The sequence below is a fragment of the Heterodontus francisci genome, chromosome 4, assembly GCF_036365525.1.
Source record: "Heterodontus francisci isolate sHetFra1 chromosome 4, sHetFra1.hap1, whole genome shotgun sequence".
Taxonomy (NCBI): Eukaryota; Metazoa; Chordata; class Chondrichthyes; order Heterodontiformes; family Heterodontidae; genus Heterodontus; species Heterodontus francisci.
In genome coordinates this window covers 202,415,548-202,441,769 of record NC_090374.1, presented here as the reverse complement: position 1 = coordinate 202,441,769, position 26,222 = coordinate 202,415,548, and the positions used below count along the sequence as shown (strand labels likewise).

Genomic DNA, 26,222 nt, shown 5'->3' with positions numbered 1-26,222 from the left:
GGGATTGGGGGCGGGGGTGGGGGGGTTGGTGCCCCTGATAGAATTGATGTGCTTTTGCAAAAGTTAAAATAAGAAATAAAGTGCTTCAGAAGCTGTTGCTTTGGAGATTACGGGTTGGATTTTACTAGCAGCCCCCCCGGGATGTTGGGGTTCGTGGTGGGGGAACCCGGAAAATACCTCCAGGAAAGGCCTGCCACGACTCCCGACACTGGGAAGGCCCCGCCACTTTGTACTGGCGATGGCGAGGCCTTGGTGTGGTGGGCCTTCATTTCAATATACAAATAAGATTAAAATTAAAGAATAATTACCTACCTGGTAACGACGGCTGTCCCACACCGATATTCCGGCCACTAGCTGAAACTTCCACGCCATCGGAACTCTATTTGGTTGTAACTATTGTAATTGGTTGTGGGAATGATGGGAAGGGGTTGATGGTCAAAGATTCTGAAGTTAGGAGGGAAAGTTCATGAAATGAAAAGGTGCTTTTTTAGGAGGATATATCATTGTAATAAGTGAGAACTCTGTGGGGGAGGGGGTGGGGGAGGTGCTGTTAGTGTGGGAGAGGGGAATCGAAGTTGAAATAAAAGTGTTTGGCAGGTTCTGGTGAAGCGGCACCTTTAATTATTGAAATGAGATTGAAGGGCCTGAAGCCTTTTAAAAATGGCGCCCATGCGCAAAATATCACGGGTGCTCAGCAATGGCCCATCCACATGGAAAGGCCACCGAGATTACAGCACATGCTGCAATTTGCGTCACACTCAAATTTCAGCCCTACATTTCTGGAAAAGGGAAAAGACCAATTAGTGTCAAAAATTAAATATGATGCATGAAATGAGAAGATTTGAGGTACAGGAAATGCATATGTGTGGGGCATTACTTTGCTGGAAGCTGATCAGTGACGTCGTCCTGTGTGGTAAAGCGATGGGAAGTGAGGTTAGGCATTTGGAGGAACAGCGGCAGAGATTAGAATAAGAGCCATTCAATTGGGTGAGATGGATTGAGAGGTGGTAGGAGCTGATACCTGAGAGTGAGAGGAGTTGCTGGGAGCATTTGAGTAGAGCTGCAGTGCTACATTGAATTTGTTTTAATCAAGGTCACCCATGGCAATGTTGCCAGCAAAGTGCTGGTGGGGAGCAGAGGCAAGAATAGAGAGTAGAAATTTAGGGGTTGGTGGAAATGGGAAGAATCAGGCCAGAGTTTCAGGCTCGCTGTGGGAAGTAACAAAGTTGAGGCTGCGTGCAGAGTGGGAAAGTTGCTAATGAAGTAAGGAGGTCGGAGTTGAGCATGGAGTAGCAGAGGTGGGAACTCATCAGCTGCTCGATGATTGCCTAGAAGAAAACATGACAAAAGTAGTGTAACAATAATGTGTGATGTGCTATTTTCAAATGCATTATACTCAGACATCTTTTAGGATTTTGCTCACGGTAAACGGGATGATTTTTATAATAACAAGAGTAATATACAATATAATGCACAATGCTTCTGCTACTGTAGTGGATCTGTGTTTTTAATGGCAGGTTCTCTTCATACCATAAAGTCCAATTGAAAATGATAAACATAAGCTGAGCAACACTACGTTTAATTGTTTTGTCAAAAAACTTTTCATATTGACACGTGATTATCATTTTCAGGCTGTAGGTCAAACACCATGCCTTTTAAGATTTTCTTTGCATCTGTAGGAGGACATAGGTAAATTAGGAGAATGGGTAAGTAGGTGGCAGTTGCAATTCACTGTGGGGAAAATGTGAAATTATACATTTTGGAGAGATTTCAAATAAAGTAGAGGAGCGGATGGACTTGTGCAGATACACAGGTCGGTAAAGGTTGCCGTTCAGGTAGGTCAGGCAATAAAAATGGTGTGGATTGTGAGTTAATAAAAACAAGATGGTATAAGAAATTATACGACATTTGGAATATTGTGCAGACTATAGTTTTGGGTACCACATTATGGGAAGGATGTAAAATGAATGGAAAGGGTGAGGTGAGAGTGACTGCCCTTGACATCAAGGCAGCATTTGACCGAGTATGCCATCAAGGAGCCCTAGCAAACTGGAGTCAATGGGAATCGGGGAAAGCTCTCTGCTAGCTGGAGTCCTACCTAGCACAAAGGAAGATGGAGGTCAATCATCTCCGCTCTAGGACATCACTGCAGGAGTTCCTCAGGTCTTAGGCCCAACCATCTTCAGCTGCTTCAGCAATGACCTTCCTTCAATCGTAAGGTCAGAAGTAGAATGTTCACTGATGATTGCACAATGTTCAGCACCATTTGTGACTCCTCAGATACTGAAGCAGTCCATGTAGAAATGCAGCAAGACCTGGACAATATCCAGGCTTGGGCTGAGAAGTGGCAAGTAACATACACGCCACACAAGTGCCAGGCAATGACCATCTCCAACAAGAGAGAATCTAACCATCTCCCCTTCACATTCAATGGCATTACCATCGCTGAATACCCCACCATCAACAACCTGGGGGTTACCATTGAGCAGAAACTGAACTGGAGAAATCATATAAATATTGTGGCTACAACAGCAGGTCGGAGGCTAGGAATCCTGTGGCGGGTAACTCACCTCCTGACTCCCCAAAGTCTGTCCACCATCTATAAGGCACAAGTAAGGAATGTGATGGAATACTCTCCACTTGCCTGGATGGGTGCAGCTCCAACAACACAAGAAGCTCAACACCATCCATGACAAAGCAGCCCGCTTGATTGGCACCCCATCCACCAGCATCCACTCCCTCCACCACCGACGCACAGTTGCAGCAGTATGTACCATCTACAAGATGCACTGTAGCAACGCTCCAAGGCTCCTTAGACAACATCTTCCAAACCCGCGACCTCTACCAACTAAAAGGACAAGGGCAGCAGATGCGTGGGAACACCACCACCTGCAAATTCCCCTTCAAGTCACACACCATCCTGACTTGGAACTGTATCGCCGTTCCTTCACTGTCGCTGGATCAAAATCCTGGAACTCCCTTCCTAACAGCACTGTGGGTGTACCTACCTCACATGGACTGCAGCGGTTCAAGAAGGCAGCTCATCACCACCTTCTCAAGGGGAATCCGGGAAGGGCAATAAATGCTGGCCTGGCCAGTGATGCCCACATCCCGTGAACGAATAAAAAAAAAAACTTGGATTCCTAGGATGTCACCAATTACAAGAGATTTGAGAAGTTAGAGCTGAGAAAGATATAATGTCAGACTTTCAGACTGAAGGGTATGATCAAGAAAATAGTTGTAGATTGTGTTCCAGGTCAGCAAAATCACAATGAGAGGACAGAAGATTAAGAGGATTTGAAAAAAAGGGAGATTTGAAAAAAAATTGCAAGTGGGTGGTTCAAGTGTACAACAGCTTTTTGAAGGAGATTCTATAAATCCTACTAGAAAGGAGCTAGTTTGAAAAAGAGTGACATTAAAGGGTATGGGGAGTGAACAGGAAAGTGGAATTAGACTCATAGGCTGCAAAATTGGATAACCCCTGAAAACTGCCGTGGGGATCGTGATGCAAGATTAACTTGTGCCCTTTGCAGCATGCAAAGCTCATGCAATCTGCAAGTTTAAAAATTATTGTAGCGTGCAGCCAGTCCAAACACCACTGTCAAGTGGTTGCACACCTGAGCAAGGTGTGCAAAATTGTGATAGGCTAGCACGAGTTAAAGACAGCTTAAGTTACTTAAAACCAGTCTGCCTCTCTAAAGGAGAGATACATTTTGGCTGCAGCAAGTGCTGGAATTCATTCTAAAAATTATTTTGAGGTGGGAAAGGCACAAAAGTGGTACAACACGGCAGAGAGTGAGCTGCAGGATTTTCCAATGCTGCACTGGAAGCCTTGGTGCAGGAGGAGGAGAGATGTCATGTATCTACAGGAGGCCTTGAGACAAACTTTGTGAAGGCAATGGGAGCAGATAGCCATGGTGGTCATTGTGAAGAGTCCAGCCATGAGGACCTGGATGCAGTTCTGCAAAAAGCTCAATGACCTCACCTTGAGTAGTCAAGGTCAGTGAATGTATCTTCGAATGTTGTATCCTACCAATCCCACCAATCACTAGCCTCACACATTGTTCAATGTATCACAGCCCCATCACTCACCAAAAGTCTGCAGTAAACATGACTCATACTTTACATTGATAGCTTCAGTGTTCAGCACCATTCGCAACTCCATGTAGAAATGCAGCAAGAACTGGACAATATCCAGGCTTGGGCTGATAAGTGGCAAGTAACATTCATGCCACACAAGTGCCAGGCAATGATGATCTCCAACAAGAGTGAATCTAACCATCTCCGCTTGATATTCAATGGCATTACCATCGCTGAATCCCCCACTATCAACATCCTAGGGGCTACCATTGACCAGAAACAGGAGTAGCCATATAAATACCGTGGCTACAAGAGCAGGTCAGAGGCTAGGAATCCTGAGGCAAGTAACTCACCTCCTGACTCCGCAAAACCTGTCCACCATGTACAAAGCACAAGTCAGGAGTGTGATGGAATACTCTCCACTTGCCTGGATGGGTGCAGCTCCAACAACACTCAAGAAGCTCGCCACCATCCAGGACAAAGTAGCCCGCTTGATTGACATCCCATCCACAAACATTCACTCCCTCCACCACCAATGCACAGTGGCAGCAGTGTGTACCATCTGCAAGATGCACTACGGCAATGCACCAAGGCTCATTAGACAGCACCTTCCAAACCCGCGACCTCTACCAACTAGAAGGACAAGGGCAGCAGATGCATGGGAACATCACAACCTGCAAGTTCCCCTCCAAGTCACACACCATCCTGACTTGGAACTATATCGCCGTTCCTTCACTGTCGTTGGGTCAAAATCCTGGAACTCCCTTCCTAACAGCACTGTGGGCGTACTTACCCCGAATGGACTGCAGCGGTTCAAGAAGGCAGCTCACCACCACCTTCTGAAGGGCAATTAGGGATGGGCAATAAGTGGGTGTCACTGGCCTGGCCAGTGACACCCACATCCCATGAATGAATAAAAACAAAAAAATTAAATGGTACAAGGACTAGGGGACACACATTGAAAGTTTTGAGTAAAAGATGCAGGGGAAATATGAGGAAGGAATTTTTTACACAGTGGGTGCTAATGACCTGGAACTCACTGCTCACAAGGGTAGTGGAAGCAGAGATGATCAATAACTTCAAGAGGAAGTTGGATGGCCGCCTGAGAGAAATAGACTTGCAGGGCTACAGGGATCGAGCCGGGGAGTGAGAGCGACAGCGTAGCTCTGTGGAGAGCTGGTATGGACTTGATGGGCCGAATGGCCTCCTTCTGTGCCATAAATGACTGGCTGGAATTTTATGCCCCTCAAAAGAGCGAGGGGGGCGGGCCTCCTCATCGGGCACTCTGTGCCCCATGCAGGGCCGTCCTGAAGCCCCAACAGCCCCAAATGCACAACTCGCCCCCACCCCACCCTGCCAAGTGACCCCCCCCCCCCCCTTGCCTTGTCGGGGCCCGACCGATTTGTCCCTGGCAAGGCCCTAAAACTTACCTTATATCTGGAGCCATCCGTCATCTTCCTCCTGTAGCTGGGTGTCGTCCCAGCAGTGGCCACCGCTCCCAGTGGTGCTGCTGGAACTAAGAGCTGCCGGCCAATCAGCGGGTCTTAAAGGTGGAAGCCCCCTCAAGACCAATTAAGAGCCTGGGGAGCGTAAAATCAGGCCTGGATCGCCAGGCCCGACAGAGGTGGGATCACCACCGACCTTTGAGCTGGTGGATGGATCTCCACCCCCACCCACCATAAAATTCCAGCCTATAACTCGCTAATTGAGGATTGGGGTTGTATTTACTGATATCGAGTCAGATTAGGCAGTCAAACAGACATACAGACAGCTGGTGGAAAGAGGCAGTGTTGGTTGCCTCCTCCTCTTCTTCATCTTCCTTCTCTTTTTCCTCCTCCTCTTTCACCTTCTCTTCACTTTATTCTTTCATGGGATGTGAGCAACCTGGCAAGGTTAGCGTTCGTTGCCCTTGAGAAGTTGGTGAGCTACCATCTTGAACTGCTGCAGTCCTCATCTTCCTCTTGCTCTTCCTCCTCCTTATCTAGTTATCATATAGTTGGTGCAAGGGCTGCGCCCTCATGATGGCAAAGTTTTTTGCTGCATGCAGCAGACCATCACAGATGTTGACATCTGCTCTGCTGAATTCTACAGGGCTTGTCGAGGGTGATGCAGGCAACAGAAGCATTGTTTAAACACTAAAGTGGTCTGCTGCATCACACTTCATGTAACAGGATGACTTTAGTTATATATTGCTGCTCATGTGTGTATGGGTTGCGCGTCAAAGTCATGAGCCATGTCTCCCAGTGACCGCCCTCTTGTTTGTTGTGGATCAAATGCAGATGTACTGCCGCAGAATGAAGCCATCATGACTGCTGCCAGGATACTGGGCATTCACCTGCATGAAACACTGCATGTGGTGGATGTTGAGGGAGTGCAATCCCTTTTGGTGTGATACTTCTCAAAGTTGACATGCCCCACCCACAAAGCAATGTGTGTGCAGTCAGTGGCACCCTACATCATGGGGAAGTCTGCAATCTTCACAAGGCTACGTGCTCACAAGAGCACAAGAAATAGGAGCAGGAGTGGACCATATGGCCCATCGAGCCTGCTCCGCCATTTAATATGATCATGGCTGATCTTAGTCTTCAACTTCACTTTGCCACCCACTCCCATATCCCTTGATTCTAAGAGACCAAAAATCTATCTATCCCAACCTTAAATATATTCAATGATGGAGCATCCACAACCCTCTGGGGTAAAGAATTCCAAAGATTCACAACCCTTTGAGTGAAGTAATTTCCCCTCATCTCAGTCCTGAATGATCGGCCCCTTATCTCATTCTGCCTGCAAGAGAGAATGAAATTCACTCTTGGAATACAGAGCCTCAGTAAACTTCCTTATGCAACAGTGGACTGCAACTTTGATATGTTGCAAATATTATCTGCTCCAGCCTGGAAGGAGCTCGATGTATAAAAGTTCATAGCCACTGTCACTTTCACAGCCACCATCCTTGCCCTACTTGGAGGCTACAGTTGTGGCTGCAACAGGTGGTAGATTTCAGAGACGTTGCCCTTAGTAAAGCAGAGATATCTGACACAGTCTTCCTCACTGAGGTACAGGTCGGAGGGTTGCTCCCTGAGTTGATGTGGCCTCCTACGCAGAGCACTTCTCTCCCTCCTCCTCCTCCCCCCTCTTCTGTCAGCTTGCCATGTTCTGTCACCTCTGCTCATACTCTGTCATGCTGTCGGCCAAAGGAGATGCATACTACTGCACTCGTGTGAGAGCAAGTAGTTTATTCAGAATTCTTCAAGTCAGGACCAAGTCCTGCAGCATGTGCCACACCACTCCCTGTAGACCACAGAAACTTTAAGGAACTCTGGAAACCACCGAACACTCTTACAATTGCAGCAAGAGCCAGTAGAAATCAATCAGCAATTAACCTGAAAGCAGTTGATGATCCGTTTAAATAGTGCTGGGTAGGGTTCTCCTTGCTGCTGAATGTGTGTTTGAGACAGCATTATCTGGTGCACTGAGCTCCAAAATGGCAGCGCTGATGTCAAATCAGCATTACACACTGACGTCACAATCTCCCTATTCTGCATACTTTTGGCGGACACTCCCTGCGGCATGCTAACGACTTCATCAACATGACATCTGATACATTTGGCATCAAAAGTGTATGTATGTGCTATTTTGGAGGCAAAACAGCACTCATACCTCTGGAAGAAAAAGGATGCTATGAAGCCAAATTTTGCAGTCATAAACATGTGGACTAAAATAGTGATGCAGACTTAATGGGCTGAATGACTGGTTTCTGTTCTGGAACATTCTATAACTGTATCATCTGTTTATTAAAAAGAAGCACGGTGACTGGTTAGATATCTCTTGGTAATGAAAAATGGACACGAGACTGAATTTCATTAAAATTGTTTCTGAAATATTTTCAACCTAATGCACTTGAATTTTAAGGCTAAGTACTAAAGTTGATTTTGTAGCTGTTGTGCGGAAGAATTTTCGTAATTTTTTTTCCCCGTTATGCAGATGTCAGTTATAGAGTCATGGGGTTTGATTTTCAGCCACTTCCCGGGCTGGGAACCGAGGCCAGCGGGCGATAAAAATAGCCCTGACCGTCTCCATGCTGCTTAACCAAGTTCCATCCAATTTTCCCGGAGATGGGATTGGGAGTGGGGGGTTTGGGGTGGGGAGTGATTGTGGCAGGGCTACCCGCTCGCACATGGCTAATTAAGGGCCTATTAAAGTCTGTTAACAGAGGATGACAAATTTCTCTGTTGGCAGCTAGTTTCCCGTGGACGAGGGGGCTAGTTTAACTGACTGGAGGCAACCTTGCACTGATAAACCAGGACTGGGGGTGTGGGGGCGGGGGTGGGGGTAGGGGGTGGAAATGCTCCAGACACGCTTAGAGGCCCTCTCTGCCTGGGTGGAGCAGCAGCCACAGGCCACCCTGTAGAGGGGTTTCCCTCTCACACCCCTTCCCCCACAGTGGTAGCCTGGCCGCAGAAGCCATTTTTTATTTTAAGCATTGGAGAGAGATCACCTCCATTTTGATGCACCCTCTCCCTCACTTGCAATGACATTCTGTTGCTGAATTCAAGCTGGAAAGCCTCTGGCCGTCCAGCATTGAGAGCCCACCCACTGTCCTTAACTGGATGGTGAGCGCCCTCTGGCCATTAATTGACTGCTCTGGGGAAAATCACATTGAGCGACTGCTTCCCACACACTGGGCTGGATTTTGTTCTCTTACACTCATTCTTAAACAAGGGTGTCACATTATCATTTTCCAATCCTGTATCTAGGGAAGATGATGGTAACCCTTCCACTATCTCCACCCTCACCTCCCTTAGATTCAAGCCATCCAAGCCAGCTCACTTATCTACCCTCAGCATAGTCAGCCTTTCCAGTACATCCTGCCTATCAAATTTTACGCCATCCATTACCTCTTAGGTAATTTGAGATTGCGGGGGGTGGTCGTCCCTGCCCTTTTGCGCGTCACCCCAGGCCCAGGTAAGGGTCCTATGCTCAGGGTTATGAGCCATGACCAATGGCAGAACCAGTGAATTTTCTGTGGTGATGACAGAAGAGCTTAGAACCCCAAGGGACAACAGCTGCTGACAGGCGGAGGAGAATCCTTCGGGAAGAGGACTTGTTTCCTTTAAAGCACCATTGATGAAGGCAATGGGAAACCATTTCGTGTACTTTTTCCTTAGTCATATTGCTCATTTCTCATGGATGTTAAAAAATGAGAGGCCCTTACTAGCAACTGAAAAGGAAAGTGCCAGACCGTGAGGTGTGGGGAAATGAGCAGAGGACCTGCCCTCGGGCAGATTACCAATACTATGACATTATCTCTATCATCTCCCCTTCAACCAATACTGTCAGCATCCTCTACCTTCATAAACACCAATACAAAATACTCAGTAAAAACATTCTAGCCTTGCCCTGCGCCTGTAAGCATATATTCCTTCTCTGTCTGCTCTTTGTGCCCGTAATGAAAGGACCAGGTATAAGAGATATCTCATGCTGAGTAATGAGAATCTTCGTGCAAATAAATTAGCATTCATTTCTGTGCAGTTAGCAAATGTTTTGATTTATTTTTACATTTTTTTTTCTAGGACCAGGGCACAAAATATAATTCATGAAATTTGAACTGGCAGCCACTGAGGCAACCTTTCGGAGATGGGGCTTCACATTCACTTAGTCTATGACCCTCAGGGCTGGTTTTGTGTCAGCATTATCACCTTCGTTTGGCTTTATAATACTTTCTACATTCCCAAACTTATACTCTTCCCTCACTATGAAGAGGAACATATTCCAGCTGCAATGATCATGCGTAAGTAACAATGGTTTCTTTTTCCCCTGTATATCACTAGTATTGCAGTTTAATTAGAAACTTACAGGATAACAGTAAATGTTAAACAGAAGTAAGTTACAATATGGCATCCTTCTATTGAGGTAGGTCCTGTGTATGGGGCTTATTCATTTTTAAGCATCTGTATTAGAAATGACCGGACCCAGTTTCTGGGGAGAATTGACTTGGATTATTTATCTTTTTAATTTTTTTTTAATTTTAGAGATACAGCACTGAAACAGGCCCTTTGGCCCACCGACTCTGTGCCGTCCATCAACCACCCATTTATACTAATCCTACATTAATCCCATATTCCTACCACATCCCCAACTTTCCTCAATTACCCTACCACCTACCTACACTCGGGGTAATTTACAATGGCCAATTTACCTATCAACCTGCAAATCTTTGGCTGTGGGAGGAAACCGGAGCACCTGGCGAAAACCCACATGGTCACAGGGAGAACTTGCAAACTCTGCACAGGCAGTACCAAGAATCGAACCCGGGCCCCTGGAGCCGTCAGACTGCAGTGCTAACCACTTTTTTGATTAGCTGATTTTCAAGTGTGATTAATCTCTAGGAGAAAGTACATATCTGTTTGGTAATGCAGCAGGTTTCTGACCACATTGGAGCATTGGTGAAATGCAACCTAGAATGTTGAGTTTTTTTCTTGCCTCTTTGCTAATCATTTTTCAAGAAAAGCCACACTAATGGGGATAAACTACATTAAAATTAAAATTTTAAAGAAGCAGCCTTTTACTTAGCATTAATTGCTTGCTTTTGGATCTTTGCCAGCTCAGGAACACTAAATCAGCACAATTCTGTTGCCTTGCACTGTCATCATCTTGCCAAAGATATGGGACAGAACTGATAGTCTAGTCACTGTGACTGTGCCAGGGCTGTGTAAATGCCAGGGTAAATTGACAAACTTGGGTACTTTTTTTTTTAAAGACACACGCTGTCAGAGCTTTTCATCTTGCACTTATCAGGTCAGGTGCAAGAATGCCAAATTTCAAAGGCAGCGACTAATTTTACTGCATGAGAAAAGGGTGCTTATTGGTTGATAATTCAACTCTGGTCGAGGCGTTGACAGAAAGAATACATCAGGGAACTATTATCTCCCACACTTTTGTTTAGTTCAAAAAAGGCACAATGATTGGACATGTTCCCTTTGCCTGCAGAGGACAGGTCCCTGCATAGGAATATATGTAGCTTCTAGCAAGCGCAAGTGAGCCACATTGCAGACCCGACTGATAATCTTAAATTGGTTGTTAGTGTAATTCTTAGCATTCTCGGGATTGTTCAGCAAGTACTGTTCAATCGCGGAATCACATCCAAGTTTTGCAAGTACGGACTGCTTGAGTACGGTCAGTACACTGCCTATTGTGAACAGCGAAAGAGCGTGCTGTTTGATACGATCAGTCAGATGTTGGGACGTATTAGGTACATAGGCCATACGCAGGAACCTGTCCTCTGCAGGCAAAAGGAACATGTCCAATCATTGTGCCTTTTTTGAACTAAACAAAAGTATGGGGACAGTAGTTCCCTGGTGCATTCTTCATGGCAATGCCTTGACCAATCAGCACCCTTTTCTCATGCAGTATAAATTGTTGCTCCCTTTGAAATTTGGCATTCCTGTGTCTGGCCTGATGAGTGCAAGATGAAAAGCTTTGACAACATGTCTCTTTTTTTCAGCAATACTCAAATCCTGTATTACCAAACAACTATTTATATGCCAGAAAGAAGTAGCAATGTATATTCTATCTCTAATAACTTCCACAGTCATGTTTTTACAAAATAATTTTTTAAAATAGCTGTGATTGTCAATGGGAAGAGTCTTATCTATAAGAGGGATGTGACCAGTTCAGAGTTAAAATGTCTCACCTAATATGTAAAAAAAAAAGCATTGTACTTGAAACAATTTTGAAATGGGTAACTTTGTTTTTAGTTTATTACTTGGTGTCACTCTGCTGTGTAACATCTCTGGTGAGAGCCTCCATTGCTGACCCAGGGCAGCTGCCACAGAACCCAGAAATACCACATTCAGGTAGGACATGTAATGTAGTTTTTATAGTAAGCACACTTATCTAATGAGGTAGTATGCATTTTACACAATGTACCATGATCCTTGTGAGAATATTGCTTTGAACCCACTGCATGTTGCTCATGTATAATTCACATTGCTTCTATAATGTTGCTTCCATCTTTTTCGCCTCCCCATCCCCTCCCACTGCCCTAGAAAAGTGGTTTGAGATATTTTTAGTTACCTTGCAGTTTTATTCTTTCTCTGATCATTTGACAGTGAGTGGCAGCACAGCTAACTTCTGACATGTGTTGTGAAAAATGTGCTATATGATGTGCTGTAGATTGTGTAGATACGAGGTACACGCACAGAATTTAATGTGCATTTATTTTACGTACTTGTGTCTTAAGCTGTTCCCAGTTTTAACAAAACTGCAGTGATTTACTAAAATCAAATTGTTAGTAATCACATAAATTGAACAAAAACTATGAACAATTTTTGACAATGACACAAAGTGAGCAATTTGACCTTGGGAAAGATTGGAACAAGAGTACGTGATCATCTTAGTCTGTTCTCCTTATTGATCTCTAGTCTTGTTCCCATTCAGATAATTATCCAACTTCTTTTTGAAGAAATGATTGAACTCCACCCAACTGGTTTTGCTGGGATGCTGTTCTGTGGAGGCGGTGGCGTAGTGGTAATGTCACTGGACTGGTAATCCAGAGACCAGGTTACTGCTGTGGGGACGTGGGTTTGAATCCCACCATGGCAGATGGTGAAATCTGAATGCAATTAATCTAGGCATTAAAAAGCGAGTCTAATGGTGACCATGAAACCATTGTCGATTGTTATAAAACCCATCTGGTTCACTATTGTCCTTTAGGGAAGGAAATATGCCGTCCTTAACTGATCTGGCCTACAATGTGACTCCCCATGCAGGTTGGCTCTTAAAAATGGCCTAGCAAGCCACTCAGTTCAAGGTCAATTAGGGATGGGCAATAAATGCTGGCCTAGCCAGCAACACCCACATCCCATTAAATAAATATATACACTGCTCTGGGCATTGAGGAGTGGAAAAATATGGGCCCCTAATCCTTCTGTCAGTTTTACAAATTTGACATCTGTGCCCTCTAGTTCCTTGTTTCAGTCCAAGTCTTTGGCTGACATTAGCCATGCTTCTCATTTTATACATCAGAATCTATTTTTACCACCTGGATCTTTTCTTCTCCAATGTAAGCTGGTACATTTTCTAAAATTTTCACATAGCTTAGAGCTGTAAATCTCAAATCATCCCAGACCCTCTGAGCCCTCACTACTGTCCTTCTGAAGGTAGGTGCCAGGAATTGCACATTATTCCACATGTGGGCTTGAATTTCTACTTCGGCTGCCGATTGGGGCAGCGGATGAAAACAACAGGGTCCGGCTGCGCAGGCTGCACTTCGCGGAGCCACTGCAATATTAAGCGCGGCGGCTCAATTAAATAGCCCGGGCAGACTGCCCACTCCGATGACGTGGAGGGGGCGGGTGGTCCATCCCTGGCAATGGTACCAGTCGCCTTTGCGCAGTCTCTGACATCATTTTTAAAGGGCTTTGAGCCCTACATTTCAATTTAAATATTTAAAGACAGAGTGATCTGAAAAAATTAAATAAAGTGATCTGGCCCCTCTCCCACTCACCCCAAATAACCATAGGTTTAATTACCTGCCTTCTCCCCCCTCAAAACACTTACTTTGTGCACCTGACCTTCCCCCCTACAAAGGGCATCAACTTTACACTTTACCCCTTCCCACCATCCCCTACACCACTGAGATGACTGTGACCCTCCTCCCCCACCTCACCTCCCCCAAAGATACATACCTGCTCCCCACCTCCCCAGCAGTATTCCACTTCAGTACCCCATATAGGGATCCGAAGGAGCACGTGTGTCGGCCACCGGCACCAATGAGAGTCTTTTTCCTCGGATGATGATGGCAAACACGAGGGGACATAGCTTTAAGTTGAGGGGTGATAGATATAGGACAGATGTCAGAGGTAGTTTCTTTACGCAGAGAGTAGTAGGGGCGTGGAACGCCCTGCCTGCAACAGTAGTAGACTCGCCAACTTTAAGGGCATTTAAGTGGTCATTGGATAGACATATGGATGAAAATGGAATAGTGTAGGTCAGATGGTCGGCGCAACATCGAGGGCCGAAGGGCCTGTACTGCGCTGTAATGTTCTAATTCTAATGTCACACTGGGACAGATGGCGGGAGTGAGAAGGTAATTTATTTGTTTATTTAAATTGGGCTCCCATTGCCAAGTGGCTGGGGGCAGGGGGTGGTGGGTGGGGGTTGCCGCCACTGGCAATATCGGGCTGGGCCTTCCCGGCATTGCGTTCTGTGGTGGGCCTCTTCCAGAAGCATTTCTGACCCCCGATGTTGGGGGTCTGTAAAATTCAACCCGTGGTCTCACCCCATGATTTATACAAAGTTCGAGTAACCAATTTTGGTTAAGCAGGGATTGTAGTGTTTGATTAGCTTTGAGAGACACTACACATTGACTTGAATATAGTATAAAAGGTAAGTGGAGATAAATATTCTATTGAATATGATGGTTTCTATGCTGATGCTGTATTTTTGGAAAGCTCACATTAGGAAAGTGTCTGCTTTTTAAAAATTCGTTCATGGGATGTGGGTGTCGCTGGCCAGGCCAGCATTTATTGCCCATCCCTAATTGCCCTTGAGAAGGTGGTGCTGAGCTGCCTTCTTGAACCGCTGCAGTCCATTTGGGGTAGGTAGACCCACAGTGCTGTTAGGAAGGGAGTTCCAGGATTTTGACCCAGCAACAGTGAAGGAACGGCGATATAGTTCCAAGTCAGGATGGTGTGTGACTTGGAGGGAACTTGCAGGTGGTGATGTTCCCATGCATTTGCTGCCCTTGTCCTTCTTGTTGGTAGAGGTCACGGGTTTGGAAGGTGCTGCCTGAGGAGCCTTGGTACATTGCTGCAGTGCATCTTATAGATGGTACACACTGCTGCCACTGTGCGTCGGTGGTGGAGGGAGTGAATGTTTGTAGATGGTGTGCCATTCAAGCGGGCTGCTTTGTCCTGGATGGTGTCGAGCTTCTTGAGTGTTGTTGGAGCTGCACCCATCCAGGCAAGTGGAGAGTATTCCATCACACTCCTGACTTGTGCCTTGTAGATGGTGGACAGGCTTTGGGGAGTCAGGAGGCGGGTTACTCACCTCAGGATTCCTAGCCTCTGATCTGCTCTTGTAGCCACAGTATTTATGTGGCTACTCCAGTTCAGTTTCTGCTCAATGGTAGCCCCTAGGATGTTGATAGGGGGGATTCAGCGATGGTAATGCCATTGAATGTCAAGGGGAGATGGTTAGATTCTCTCTTGTTGGAGATGGTCATTGCCTGGCACTTGTGTGGCACGAATGTTACTTGCCACTTATCAGCCCAAGCCTGGATATTGTCCAGGTCAACATCCCCACTTCTGACCTTATGACTGAAGGAAGGTCATTGATGAAGCAGCTGAAGATTGATGGGCCGAGGACACTACCTCGAGTAACTCCTGCCGTGATGTCCTGGAGCTCAGCTGATTGACCTCCAACAACCACAACCATCTTCCTTTGTGCTAGGTATGACTCCAGCCAGCGGAGGGTTTTCCCCATAATTCCCATTGACCTCAGTTTTGCTAGGGCTCCTTGATGCCATACTCGGTCAAATGCTGCCTTGATGTCAAGGGCAGTCACTCTCACCTCACCTCTTGAGTTCAGCTCTTTTGTCCATGTTTGAACCAAGGCTGTAATGAGATCAGGAGCTGAGTGGCCCTGGCGGAACCCAAACTGAGTATCACTGAGCAGGTTATTGCTGAGCAAGTGCTGCTTGATGGCACTGTTGATGACACCTTCCATCACTTTACTGATGATTGAGAGTAGGCTGATGCTTCAGCTAGTTGAGGCTCAGGCATGGGGGGCCTATTAATCAGCCCCCATGCAGTGTTGCTCGTGTCCGCATAGTTCCAGTCAGGACAGGAATGAACTGATCTTGCCCAATAACAAGGCCAACCTATTTATGTATTGGTAGTTGGGGCTGGATTTTGAAATGCTGAAAATTTGCCTTGCCAAGGAAAGAGGGAATTAAATGGGGAGGGGATGGAGAAGACCACTGGAATAAAAATAATCACTACTTGCATGTCCGCCACCAAGCCCATGTCACAGTGGGACTGGGCAGCTGGAACACCTCTTAGATGTTCCTGTTAAATTGTGGGGAGGTCTCCATCTCTCAGTATATTTTGGTGCCTCAAAGAACCTTTGGATACAGATTTTACACTTGGTCTCAGCATAGGTTCTAAGCATCCTTCTGCTTTGGTTGCCTACAATTGGGATAGGTTGTGTGTCTCTGGTGTTATGATTCTTAGGCCTCCATTATTTGCTGTGCCCACAATCAATTCATGGTCCTGGACAAAAACAGCATAAAAATCTGGCTGATGATATCCATGTTTTCATGGGGTCCATCCTACCTTCATTAGGTCATTGCGACAGAAATTCTCATGATTTTGGAAGATTACAACCAAAACCTCTACTCTCTCTGCGCCACTTCTTTTAAGACCCGAGGATACAAGCCATCTGATCCTGGGGACTTGTCAGCCTTCAGGTGTAATAGTTTTCCCAGCACCTTTTACCTCGTGCTGGTGATTGTTACCCAGTAAAGTCTCCACCTCCAGAATCTCCTCCCCCTACCATCCCACCACTGATCTCTCACCAACCTTCCCGTGAACATCGCCACCACACTCTGATCAGAGAGTCATTTATGACAAAGAAGGAGGCCATTCAGTCCTTTGAGTCGATGCTGGCTTTCTGTAGAGCAGTCAGTCCCATTCCCTCTCTCTATCCCCAAAGCCCTGCAAGTTTATTTCCTTCAAGTGCCATCCAATTTCCTTTTGAAATCATTTGATGTTCTCCGCTTCCACCACCCTCATAAGCAGTGAGTTCCAGGTCATTACCACTTGCTGCGTAAAAAAAGTTCTTCCTCATATCCCCCTGCATCTCTTGCCCAAAACCTTAAATCTGTGTCTCCATATAGTCCTTGTACCTTCGGCTAATGGGAACTTTTCTTTGTCTACCTTATCTAAACCTGTCATTATCTTGTACACCTTTATCAAATTTTCCCTCAATCTCCTTTGCTTCAAGGAGAACAATCCCAGTTTCTCCAACCTAACCTTGTAGCTAAAATCCCTCATCCCTGTAACTACTCCGGTAAACCTTCTCTGTACCCTCTCAAAGACCCTCACATCCTTTCTAAAATGTGGTGACTAGAACTGGACACCATACTCTAGTTATGGCCTAACCAGAGCTTTTTAAAGGTTCAGAATAACTTGCCCGCTTTTGTACTCAATGCCTCTATTTATGAATCCCAGGATCCATGGGCTTTACTGACTAGTCTCTCAATATGTCCTGTAACCTTCAAAGATCTATGCACATGCATCCCCAGATCCCTGTGCCTCTGCACACTATTTAGAACTGTGCCATTAACTTACCTTCCGGGAGAGCAGCGGAGATGAGCGGACCTGCGGGAAGAACATAAATAAAGCCCAAGGATCATAACCTAGAGCACTTGCCTTCCGGGAGAGCAGCGGAGAGGAGTGGACCTGCAGGAAGAACAAGGAGCGGATGGATAGAGCCAGAGGATCACAGCCTACAGCACTTGCCTTCTGGGAGAGCAGTGGAGATGAGTCCAGGCGCACAAAAGTTTGAAAACAAAGTGAACAATGACATCACAGGAAAGCTGCAAGATAATTGGTTGGTGAGTAACTGCTCTTAGGGAACAACTCTAAATAGCTGGGTTAGTACATTACTGTCAGGGTGAGTGTATAAATAGCTTAATAAGGAACAAGTGAGTAGCTGGTATTTTTTTGAGTAAGGTTTATTTTAACCAGTGAACTGTACTGATTTTAGTAGGATTTATCAGTACTAGTAAGGCGTTATTAATAATTCTAAGCTGTTGTAGTATTGGTAAGTTTTTTTTAAGCAGTAGCAAAGGGTCAACTAATAAATAGAGATATGGCAGGGTTGCTTCAACCTCAGGAGTGAACCTCCTGTGCTATGTGGGAACTCCAAGATACTTCCTGCATTCTGGAGAACCATTTTTGCAGGAAGTGTTGTCAATTGCAGCAGCTTAAGCTCCGGACTTTGGAGCCTGAGCAGCAGCTGGCGACACTGCAGTGCATTCATGAGGATGAGAGCTATGTAGATAGCATGTTTATAGATGTGGTCACCTCACAGTTTAATGGTATTTAGGGACAGAGGGAATGGGTGACTACCAGATAGTCAAAAGGAATCAGGCAGGTAGTGCAGGAGACCCTAGAGTGCATCTCGCTCTCCAACAGGTATTCAGTTCTGAATACTGAGGAAAGTGATGCTTCACCTGGGGAGTGCAGCCAGAGCCAAGTCCATGGCATCGGGGGTGGCACAGCTGCACAGAGGGGTACAGGGAAGACTGGAAGAGCCATAGTGATAGGTGATTCAATAGTCAGGGGAACAGACAGGCATTTCTGTGGCCGTAGGCGTGAATCCAGGATAGTGAGTTTCCTCCCTGGTGCCTAGGCCAAGGATATCACTGAGTGGCTGCAGTGCATCCGGAAGGGGGAGGGTGAACAGCCAGCAGTCGTGGTCTATATCGGAACCAATGACATAGGTAGAAAGAGAGATGTGGTCTTGCGGTCAGAATTTAGGGAGCAAGGTAAGAAATTATCAAGCAGCACCTCAAAAATAGAAATCTCCGGATTACTCCCAATGCCACGCGCAAGTGAGTTTAGAAATAGAAGGATAAGACAGATGAATGTGTGGCTGGAAAGATGGTGCAGGAGGGAGGGCTTCATATTCCTGGGACATTGGGACCAGCTCTGGGAGAGATGGAACCTGTACAGACCGGACGGGTTGCACCTGAACAGAGCCGGGACTGAGTTCCTTGCGGAACGTTTTGCTAGTGTTGTTGGGCAGGGTTTAAACTAGTTTGGCAGGGGGATGGGGACCTGAGGGTAGACTTAGCTGGGACAACATCAGAAAGTAAAATGGAAGGTGGAAAATTAATGGATGAGTCTGGAAGACAGAGGAAACAAAGGTTAGAAAATAAAAAAAGGTTTGGCAGTGCTCAAGGGTATCTATTTCAATGTAAGCAGTATAGTAAATAAAGCAGGTGAGCTGAGGGCACAGATAGATACATGGCAGTATGATATCATAGCTATTACAGAGAAGTGGCAGTTCAACGTTCCTGGTTACAGGGTTTTCAGACATGATAGGGAGGGGGATAAGGGGGGTGGGGAGGGAGTGGCAATTTTGGTCAAGGAAACTATTATAGCTGTGAGGAGGGATGATATGTTGGAAGGTTCATATCAAATGAGGCCATATGGATTGAGCTAAGGAACAAAAAAGGGGCAATCACACTGCTGGGAGTGTACTACAGACCCCCAAACAGTCAGAGGGAGATAGAAGAGCAGATATGTAGGCAAATCTCTGAGAAGTGCAAGAACAATACGGCAGTAATAGTAGGGGATTTTAACTACCCCAATATTAACTGGGATAGTTTTAGTGTGAAAGGAATTGAGGGAGCAGAATTCTTGAGGTGCATTCAGGAGAACCTTTTTGCCCAGTATGTAGCAAGTCCAACAAGAGAGGGTGCAGTTTTGGACTTAGTTTTAGGAAATGAAGATGGGCAGGTGGAAGGAGAGCAGTTTGGTGGTAGTGATCATAATTCAGTCAGTTTTAACATAATTATGGAAGAGAACAGTGATAGAACAGGAGTTAGAGTTCTTCCCCTTCCCACGGCACCTTCCCCTGCGATCGCAGGAGGTGTAATACCTGCCCATTTACCTCCACTCTCCTCACTATCCCAGGCCCCACACACTCATTTCAGGTGAAGCAGTGATTTACTTGTACTTTCAATGTAGTATACTGTATTTCCTGCTCACAATGTGGTCTCCTCTACATTGGGGAGACCAAACGCAGACTGGGTGACCGCTTTGTGGAACACCTCCGTTCAGTCCGATAGCATGACCCCCGAGCTTCCAGTTGCTGGCCATTTCAACACCCCCCCCCGCCCCCATTCTCATGCTCACATCTCTGTCCTGGGATTGCTGCAGTGTTATAGTGAACATCAACGCAAGCTCGAGGAATAGCACCTCTTTTACCGATTAGGCACACTACAGCCTGCCGGACTGAACATTGAGTTCAATAATTTCAGCGCATGACAGGCCCCCCCCCTTTATATTTTTAGTTATTTTTTCTTTGTGTTCATTTTATTTTAGTTTGTTTAGTTTGTTTCTACTGTGCTTACCCACTTTTTTCATGTTTGTGCTTGGGGCCAGGGCTGTTCAATTTTCTATCAATTAACATCCTCTCTGTACTAATGCTTTGTCTTTCACCACACCATTAACATACCGGTTGCCTTTGCTCCATGATCTTCTGGTCAGTTATCCTGTGACCTTGTCCTATCAACACCTCCTCTTGTTATCTCTTGCCCCACCCCCGCTTTACTTGCTTAAAACCTATTACATTTCTAGCCTCTGTCAGTTCTGATGAAGGGTCACTGATCTAAAATGTTAATTCTGCTTCTCTCTCCACAGATGCTGCCAGACCTGCTGAGTATTTTATTTGAAGTTAGAGCTCTCAATTGGGGAAAGGCTAATTTTGCTAAACTGAGGAGTACTTTAGCAAAGGTGGATTGGAAACAGCTACTTGAAGGTTAATCAATGTCAGAACAGTGGGAGGCATTCAAAGGGGTTCAGAGTAAACATGTTCCCACAAAGGAAAAGGGTGAGGCAGCCAAATCTAGAGCCACATGGCTGTCGAGGAGCCTACAGTGTAAGATAAGGCAAAAAAGGAAAGCTTATGTCCGACACAGAGAACTCAATACTACAGAAAGCCGAGAGGAGTATAGAAAGTGGAGGGTGAAATCAAAAAGGAAATTGGGAAAGCAAAGAGGGCATAAAAGAATAATTGTCCAGCAAAATCAAGGTGAACCCAAAGATGTTTTATCAATACATTAAGAGTAAGAAGATAACTAAGGAGAGAGTAGGGCCCCATAAAAGATCAAAAAGGTAACCTACGTGTAGGAGCGGAAGATATTGGTATGGTTCTTAATGAATACTTTGTGTCTGTCTTCACAAAAGCGGGGGACGATGCAGATATTGTAATTGAGGAAGAGTGTGAAGTATTGGATGTGATAAACATAGGGAGAGAGGCAGTATTAATGGGATTAGCATCCTTGAAAGTTGATACATCAGCAGGGGCAGATGAAATGTATCTTGGTTCTTAAAAGAAGCAAGAGAGGAAATAGCAGGGGGTCTGACCATCATTTTTCAGAACTCACTGGATACATGTGTGGTGCCAGAGGATTGGAGAATTGCTAACATTGTATCTCTGTTTAAAAAGGGAGCGAAGGATAGACCGAATAATTACAGGCCAGTCAGTCTAACCTCACTAGTGGGCAAATTATTGGAATCTATTCTGAGAGACAGGATAAACTGTCACTTAGAAAGGCACAGCTTAATCAAGGATAGTTTTTTTTTTATTCATTCATGGGATGTGGGCATCACTGGCTATGCCAGCATTTATTGCCCATCCCTAATTGCCCTTGAGAAGATGGTGGTGAGCTGCCTTCTTGAACGCTGCAGTCCATTTGGGGTAGGTACACCCACAGTGCTGTTAGGAAGGGAGTTCCAGGATTTTGACCCAGCGACTGTGAAGGAACGGCGATATAGTTCCAAGTCAGGATAGTGTGTGACTTGGAGGGGAACTTGCAGGTGCCCTTGTCCTTCTAGTTGGTAGATGTCGCGGGTTTGGAAGGTGCTGTCTAAGCAGCCTTGGTGCATTGCTGCAGTGCATCTTGTAGATGGTACACACTGCTGCCACTGTGCGTCGGTGGTGGAGGGAGTGAATGTTTGTAGATGGTGTGCCAATCAAGCAGGCTTTGTCCTGGATGGTGTTGAGCTTCTTGAGTGTTGTTGGAACTGCACCCATCCATGCAAGTGGAGAGTATTCCATCACACTCCTGACTTGTGCCTTGTAGATGGTGGACAGGCTTTGGGGAGTCAAGAGGTGAGTTACTCGCCTCAGGATTCCTAGCCTCTGACCTGCTCTTGTAGCCACGGTATTTATATGGCTACTCCAGTTCAGTTTCTGGTCAATGGTAGCCCCTAGGATGTTGATAGTGGGGGGATTCAGCGATGGTAATACCGTTGAATGTCAAGGGGAGATGGTTAGATTCTTTCTTTCTTGTTGGAGATGGTCATTGCCTGGCACTTGTGTGGCGCGAATGTTACTTGCCACTTCTCAGCCCAAGCCTGGATATTGTCCAGTTCTTGCTGCGTGTCTACATGGACTGCTTCAGTATCTGAGGAGTCACGAATGGTCAGCATGGATTTGTTAAGGGAAGATCTTGTTTGACCAATTTGATCAAATTTTTTGAAGTAACAAGGAAGATAGATGAGGGTAGTGCAGTTGATGTGGTCTACATGGATTTTAGCAAGGCAGACTGCTTAAAAAATTAAATCCCATGGGATTCAGGGATATGCAGCAAGGTGGATCCAAAATTGGCTCTGTGGTAGGAAACAAAGGGTAATTGTTGACAGGTGTTTTAGCGACTGGAGGGCTGTTTCCAGTGGCGTTCCGCAGGGCTCAGTACTGGATCCCTGCTTTTTGTGGTGTACATTAATGATTTGGATGTAAATGTATGGGGCATGATCAAGAAGTTTGCGGATGGCACAAAGATTGGCTGTGTGGTAGATAGGGAGGAGGATAACTGTAGGCTGCAGGAAGATATTGATGGTCTGGTCAGATGGACAGAAAAGTGGCAAATGGAATTCAGCGTGGAGATGTGTGAGGTGATGGAGTTGGGGAGGTCAAACAAGGCAAAGGAATACATGATTAATGGGAAAATACTGAAAGATGTGGAGGAAGTGAGGGAACTTGGAGTGAATGTCCACAGATCCCTGAAGGTAGCTGGACAGGTCGATAAGGTGGTTAAGAAGGCATATGGAATCCTTTCCTTTACTAGCTGAGGTATAGAATACAAGAGCAGGGAGGTTATGCTGGAACTGTATAACTTATTGGTTAGGCCACAACTTGAGTACTGTGTGCAGTTCTGGTCACCTCATGGGTGGCACTGTGGTTAACACCGTAGCCTCACAGCTCCAACGACCCGGGTTCGGTTCTGGGTACTGCCTGTGCGGAGTTTGCAAGTTCTCCCTGTGACCGTGTGGGTTTCTGCCAGGTGCTCCAGTTTCCTCCCACAGCCAAAGACTTGCAGGTTGATAGGTAAATTGGCCATTGTAAATTGCCCCTAGTGTAGGTAGGTGGTAGGAGAATTCAGGGAAGGTTGGGGATGTGGTAGGGAATATGGGATTAATGTAGGATTAGTATAAATGGGTGGTTGATGGTTGGCACAGACTCAGTGGGCCGAAGGGTCTGTTTCAGTGCTGTATCTCTCTCTCTATGACTGGAAAATTGCAGCCATGAGGAAAGATTGGATAGGCTGGGGTTGTTCTCCTTGGAACAGAGAAGGCTGAGGGGAGATCTGATTGAAATGTACAAAATTTTGAGGGGCCAGGATAGAGTGAAGGTGAAGGGTCTGTTCACCTTAGCAGAGAGGTCAGTGACGAGGGGGCATAGTTTTAAAGTGATTGGTAGAAAAATTAGAGGGGACATGAGGAATATCTTTTCACCCAAAGAGTGGTGATGGTCTGGAACTCACTGCCTGAAAGGGTAGTTGAGGCAGAGACCCTCAACTCATTCAAACGGAGTCTGGATATGCACCTCAAGTGCTGTAATCTGCAGGGCTATGGAACAAATGCTGGAAGGTGGGATTAGAATAGGTGGATCGTTTTTTGGCCGGCACAGAGACAATGGGCCAAGTGGCCTCTTTCTCTCCCTTAAACTTTCAATGATTCTATGACTAAGTCTATATTGCCTCTCCCTATTCATTCTGCCAAAATGCATTACCTCACACTTCTCTATGAAATTCCATTTGCCACTTGTCTGCCCATTCTGCTAGTCAATCTATGTCCTGTTGCAGTCGAGTGGCATCATCCTCACTCTTTGCCATACCTCCAAGTTTGGTATTGTTGGCAAATTGAGATTCTACTTTGTATTACCTCGATCATATCAACTTCTCCCATTATTTTGTCAGATTTCTTTTCCTTAATAAACACTGATACAAAGTACTCCTCAAGTATTCTAGTCCTGCCTTGTGTCTATATCACCCTCTTTGTCCCTAGTCGGCCCCACCCACCACAGCACCTTCGCCATGATTTCTTCCAGCATCAGTCATCCTACCTGATCCTTGATTGTAGTCTTGTGCTTGACAGTCAGTCGAAATTGCAGGGCGATCGGAAACACCCATACTTCTGGGTTCTGCATCCATTATTTCTTTCCCCTGCTCTGAATGGGCGCCTCGGTAAAAGATTGTGGTCAATGATTCACCAGTTGAAAGATTCAAGAAGGACCTGTCAAGAAGTTTTGGAACTTCTCAAAAGGAATGAGATGTGTGTTTCTGTGTAATTATTTCATTTGTGAAATAATTCAAATGTTTGCGTTAGCTTGAGCAATCTGCCTACGTGATATTTACACTCTTTCAACGTCCACAGGGTACCATGGTAGGAAACTCACATAGCCTCCAATGAAAAATACTGTGGTAAAAGGGTGATGTAACATTGCCCATCTCTGCCTTTCCCTCTGCCAATCTGCTGCTGAAACCCTTACCCATGTCTTTGATGCTTCAACTATTCCAATGCTCTGCTGGTTGGCCTTCCACCTTCCGTAATCTTGAGCTCTGCTGTCCATATCTTAACTCGCAGCATGTCTTGTTCACTCATTGTCCCTGGGCTCATTGACCTACATTAGCTCCTGGTCTGCAACACCTTCATTTTAAAATTCTCATTGTGATCAAATTCCTCCATGGCCTTGCCCATCCCTGTCTCCCATAACCTCCTCCATCCCCTCTGAGATCTCTACATTCCTCCAGTTCTGGCCTCTTGTGAATCCCAGTTTTCTTGGTGAATTGAGTGGGCCCCAATATTTACTCAATACTAGGAAGACTGCAGAGGTGGCAGGATTTTCAAATGGGAAACTCTGAGATGTGGGTGGGGCGGGGGGAGGGGGGTGTTGTTCCTGAATGTTCTGAAGAGATTAACTGCAGGAGGTCTTTTAAATAGGCAGCCAGCCTGGCAATCAGACTATCGGGCAGGAAAGCAGCTGGGCAGCTGATGAGAGGTAAATCTGAGATTGCGGGGATGTGGAGGTTGCAGGAGGGCGTGGGGGCAATAAATCTTAGATGGGTGAGGCCAGTCGGACTTTGGGGGGGAGCTGGGTCACAGATTGCAAAGACATGGATATTGTGGGGTAGTTGGACATCATGAGGGTGTGGGATTGGGGGATAGAATTGAACATTGGGGGTGAGGGCCTGCCGATTGCGGGAGGCATGGACATCTCATGGAGTGGGAATCAGTGGATTGTGAACATGGCGGTGGGGAGTGAGGGTCGGCAGATAGTGCGGGAGCTAGACATTGCTGGGGCTGAGGGGAGAATTGGACATTGCTGGGTGTGAGGCTGGTTGTGAGGCTGGGGGTCAGTTAATCGAGGGTCCAATCCACGGAGATAAGCTTGTTGGACTTTCTCCTCCTGACTCAGGCAGTGCAGTAAAGGCACTTACTGATAGATCCTTTTCATCTCATCTCCTTTTACCTGCTTGGTTCTTAAGGCCAGGAAATCACGGGGCTGAACTTTATGCCACCCCAGTGGGTCGGATGGTGGTGTGGGGACTACCCGCCCCACTTCCGCCTCTGGCCAAGCTTACGGCATCAGGCAGGGGGTGGGAAACGGCCTGCCCGCCCGAGGCCAATCAAGGCCCTTAAGTGGCCACTTAAGGGTCCTCACTTGCCTCCATGGGTATTTTTCCTGTGGCAAATGGGTGTGCTAGGAACGTGAAAGGCCGCCCAGCAATAGCGGCTTGCCTTTCCGCTCCCCGGGGTGGGGGGGGCATGGCAATCAGGCACAGGGTGACCGATTGAGGGCCGCCCCTGCCTCCCAACCCACCCCCGGGACCCAAGACACCCCCTCTCTCCAAACGACCACTCCAGCCTCACCAAGAAAGGACCGATCCCCTGGTGAGGCATGCCCCTACTTACCTTCCCTCCTGGATCCATGGCTTCGGCTGGGCTGCAGTCCCTGCAGCGGCCACCGCTTCCAGTGGCACTGCTGAGGCTAAGAGCTGCCAGCCCACTGATTGACCGGTGGCTCACTGAGGCGGGACTTCCTCTCTCAACTGGGTGGAA

General features: G+C 46.3%; 1 protein-coding gene across 3 annotated transcripts in view; it reads left to right on the top strand.

Annotated features, from left to right (window-relative positions):
• The window catches only part of zdhhc21 (zinc finger DHHC-type palmitoyltransferase 21), a 229,079-nt gene that overhangs the window by 15,323 nt on the left and 187,534 nt on the right, over nt 1–26,222 (top strand). For 2 of the 3 annotated variants that reach the window (XM_068028972.1, XM_068028974.1), the window contains exons 2-3: nt 9,651–9,868; nt 11,835–11,933. In XM_068028972.1, the coding sequence (XP_067885073.1) occupies nt 9,715–9,868; nt 11,835–11,933 (253 nt within the window). In that variant the 5' untranslated portion in view covers nt 9,651–9,714. Of the gene's footprint in view, nt 1–9,650; nt 9,869–11,834; nt 11,934–26,222 lie in introns of those variants that run through there. The other variant, XM_068028975.1, reaches the window with a different exon arrangement.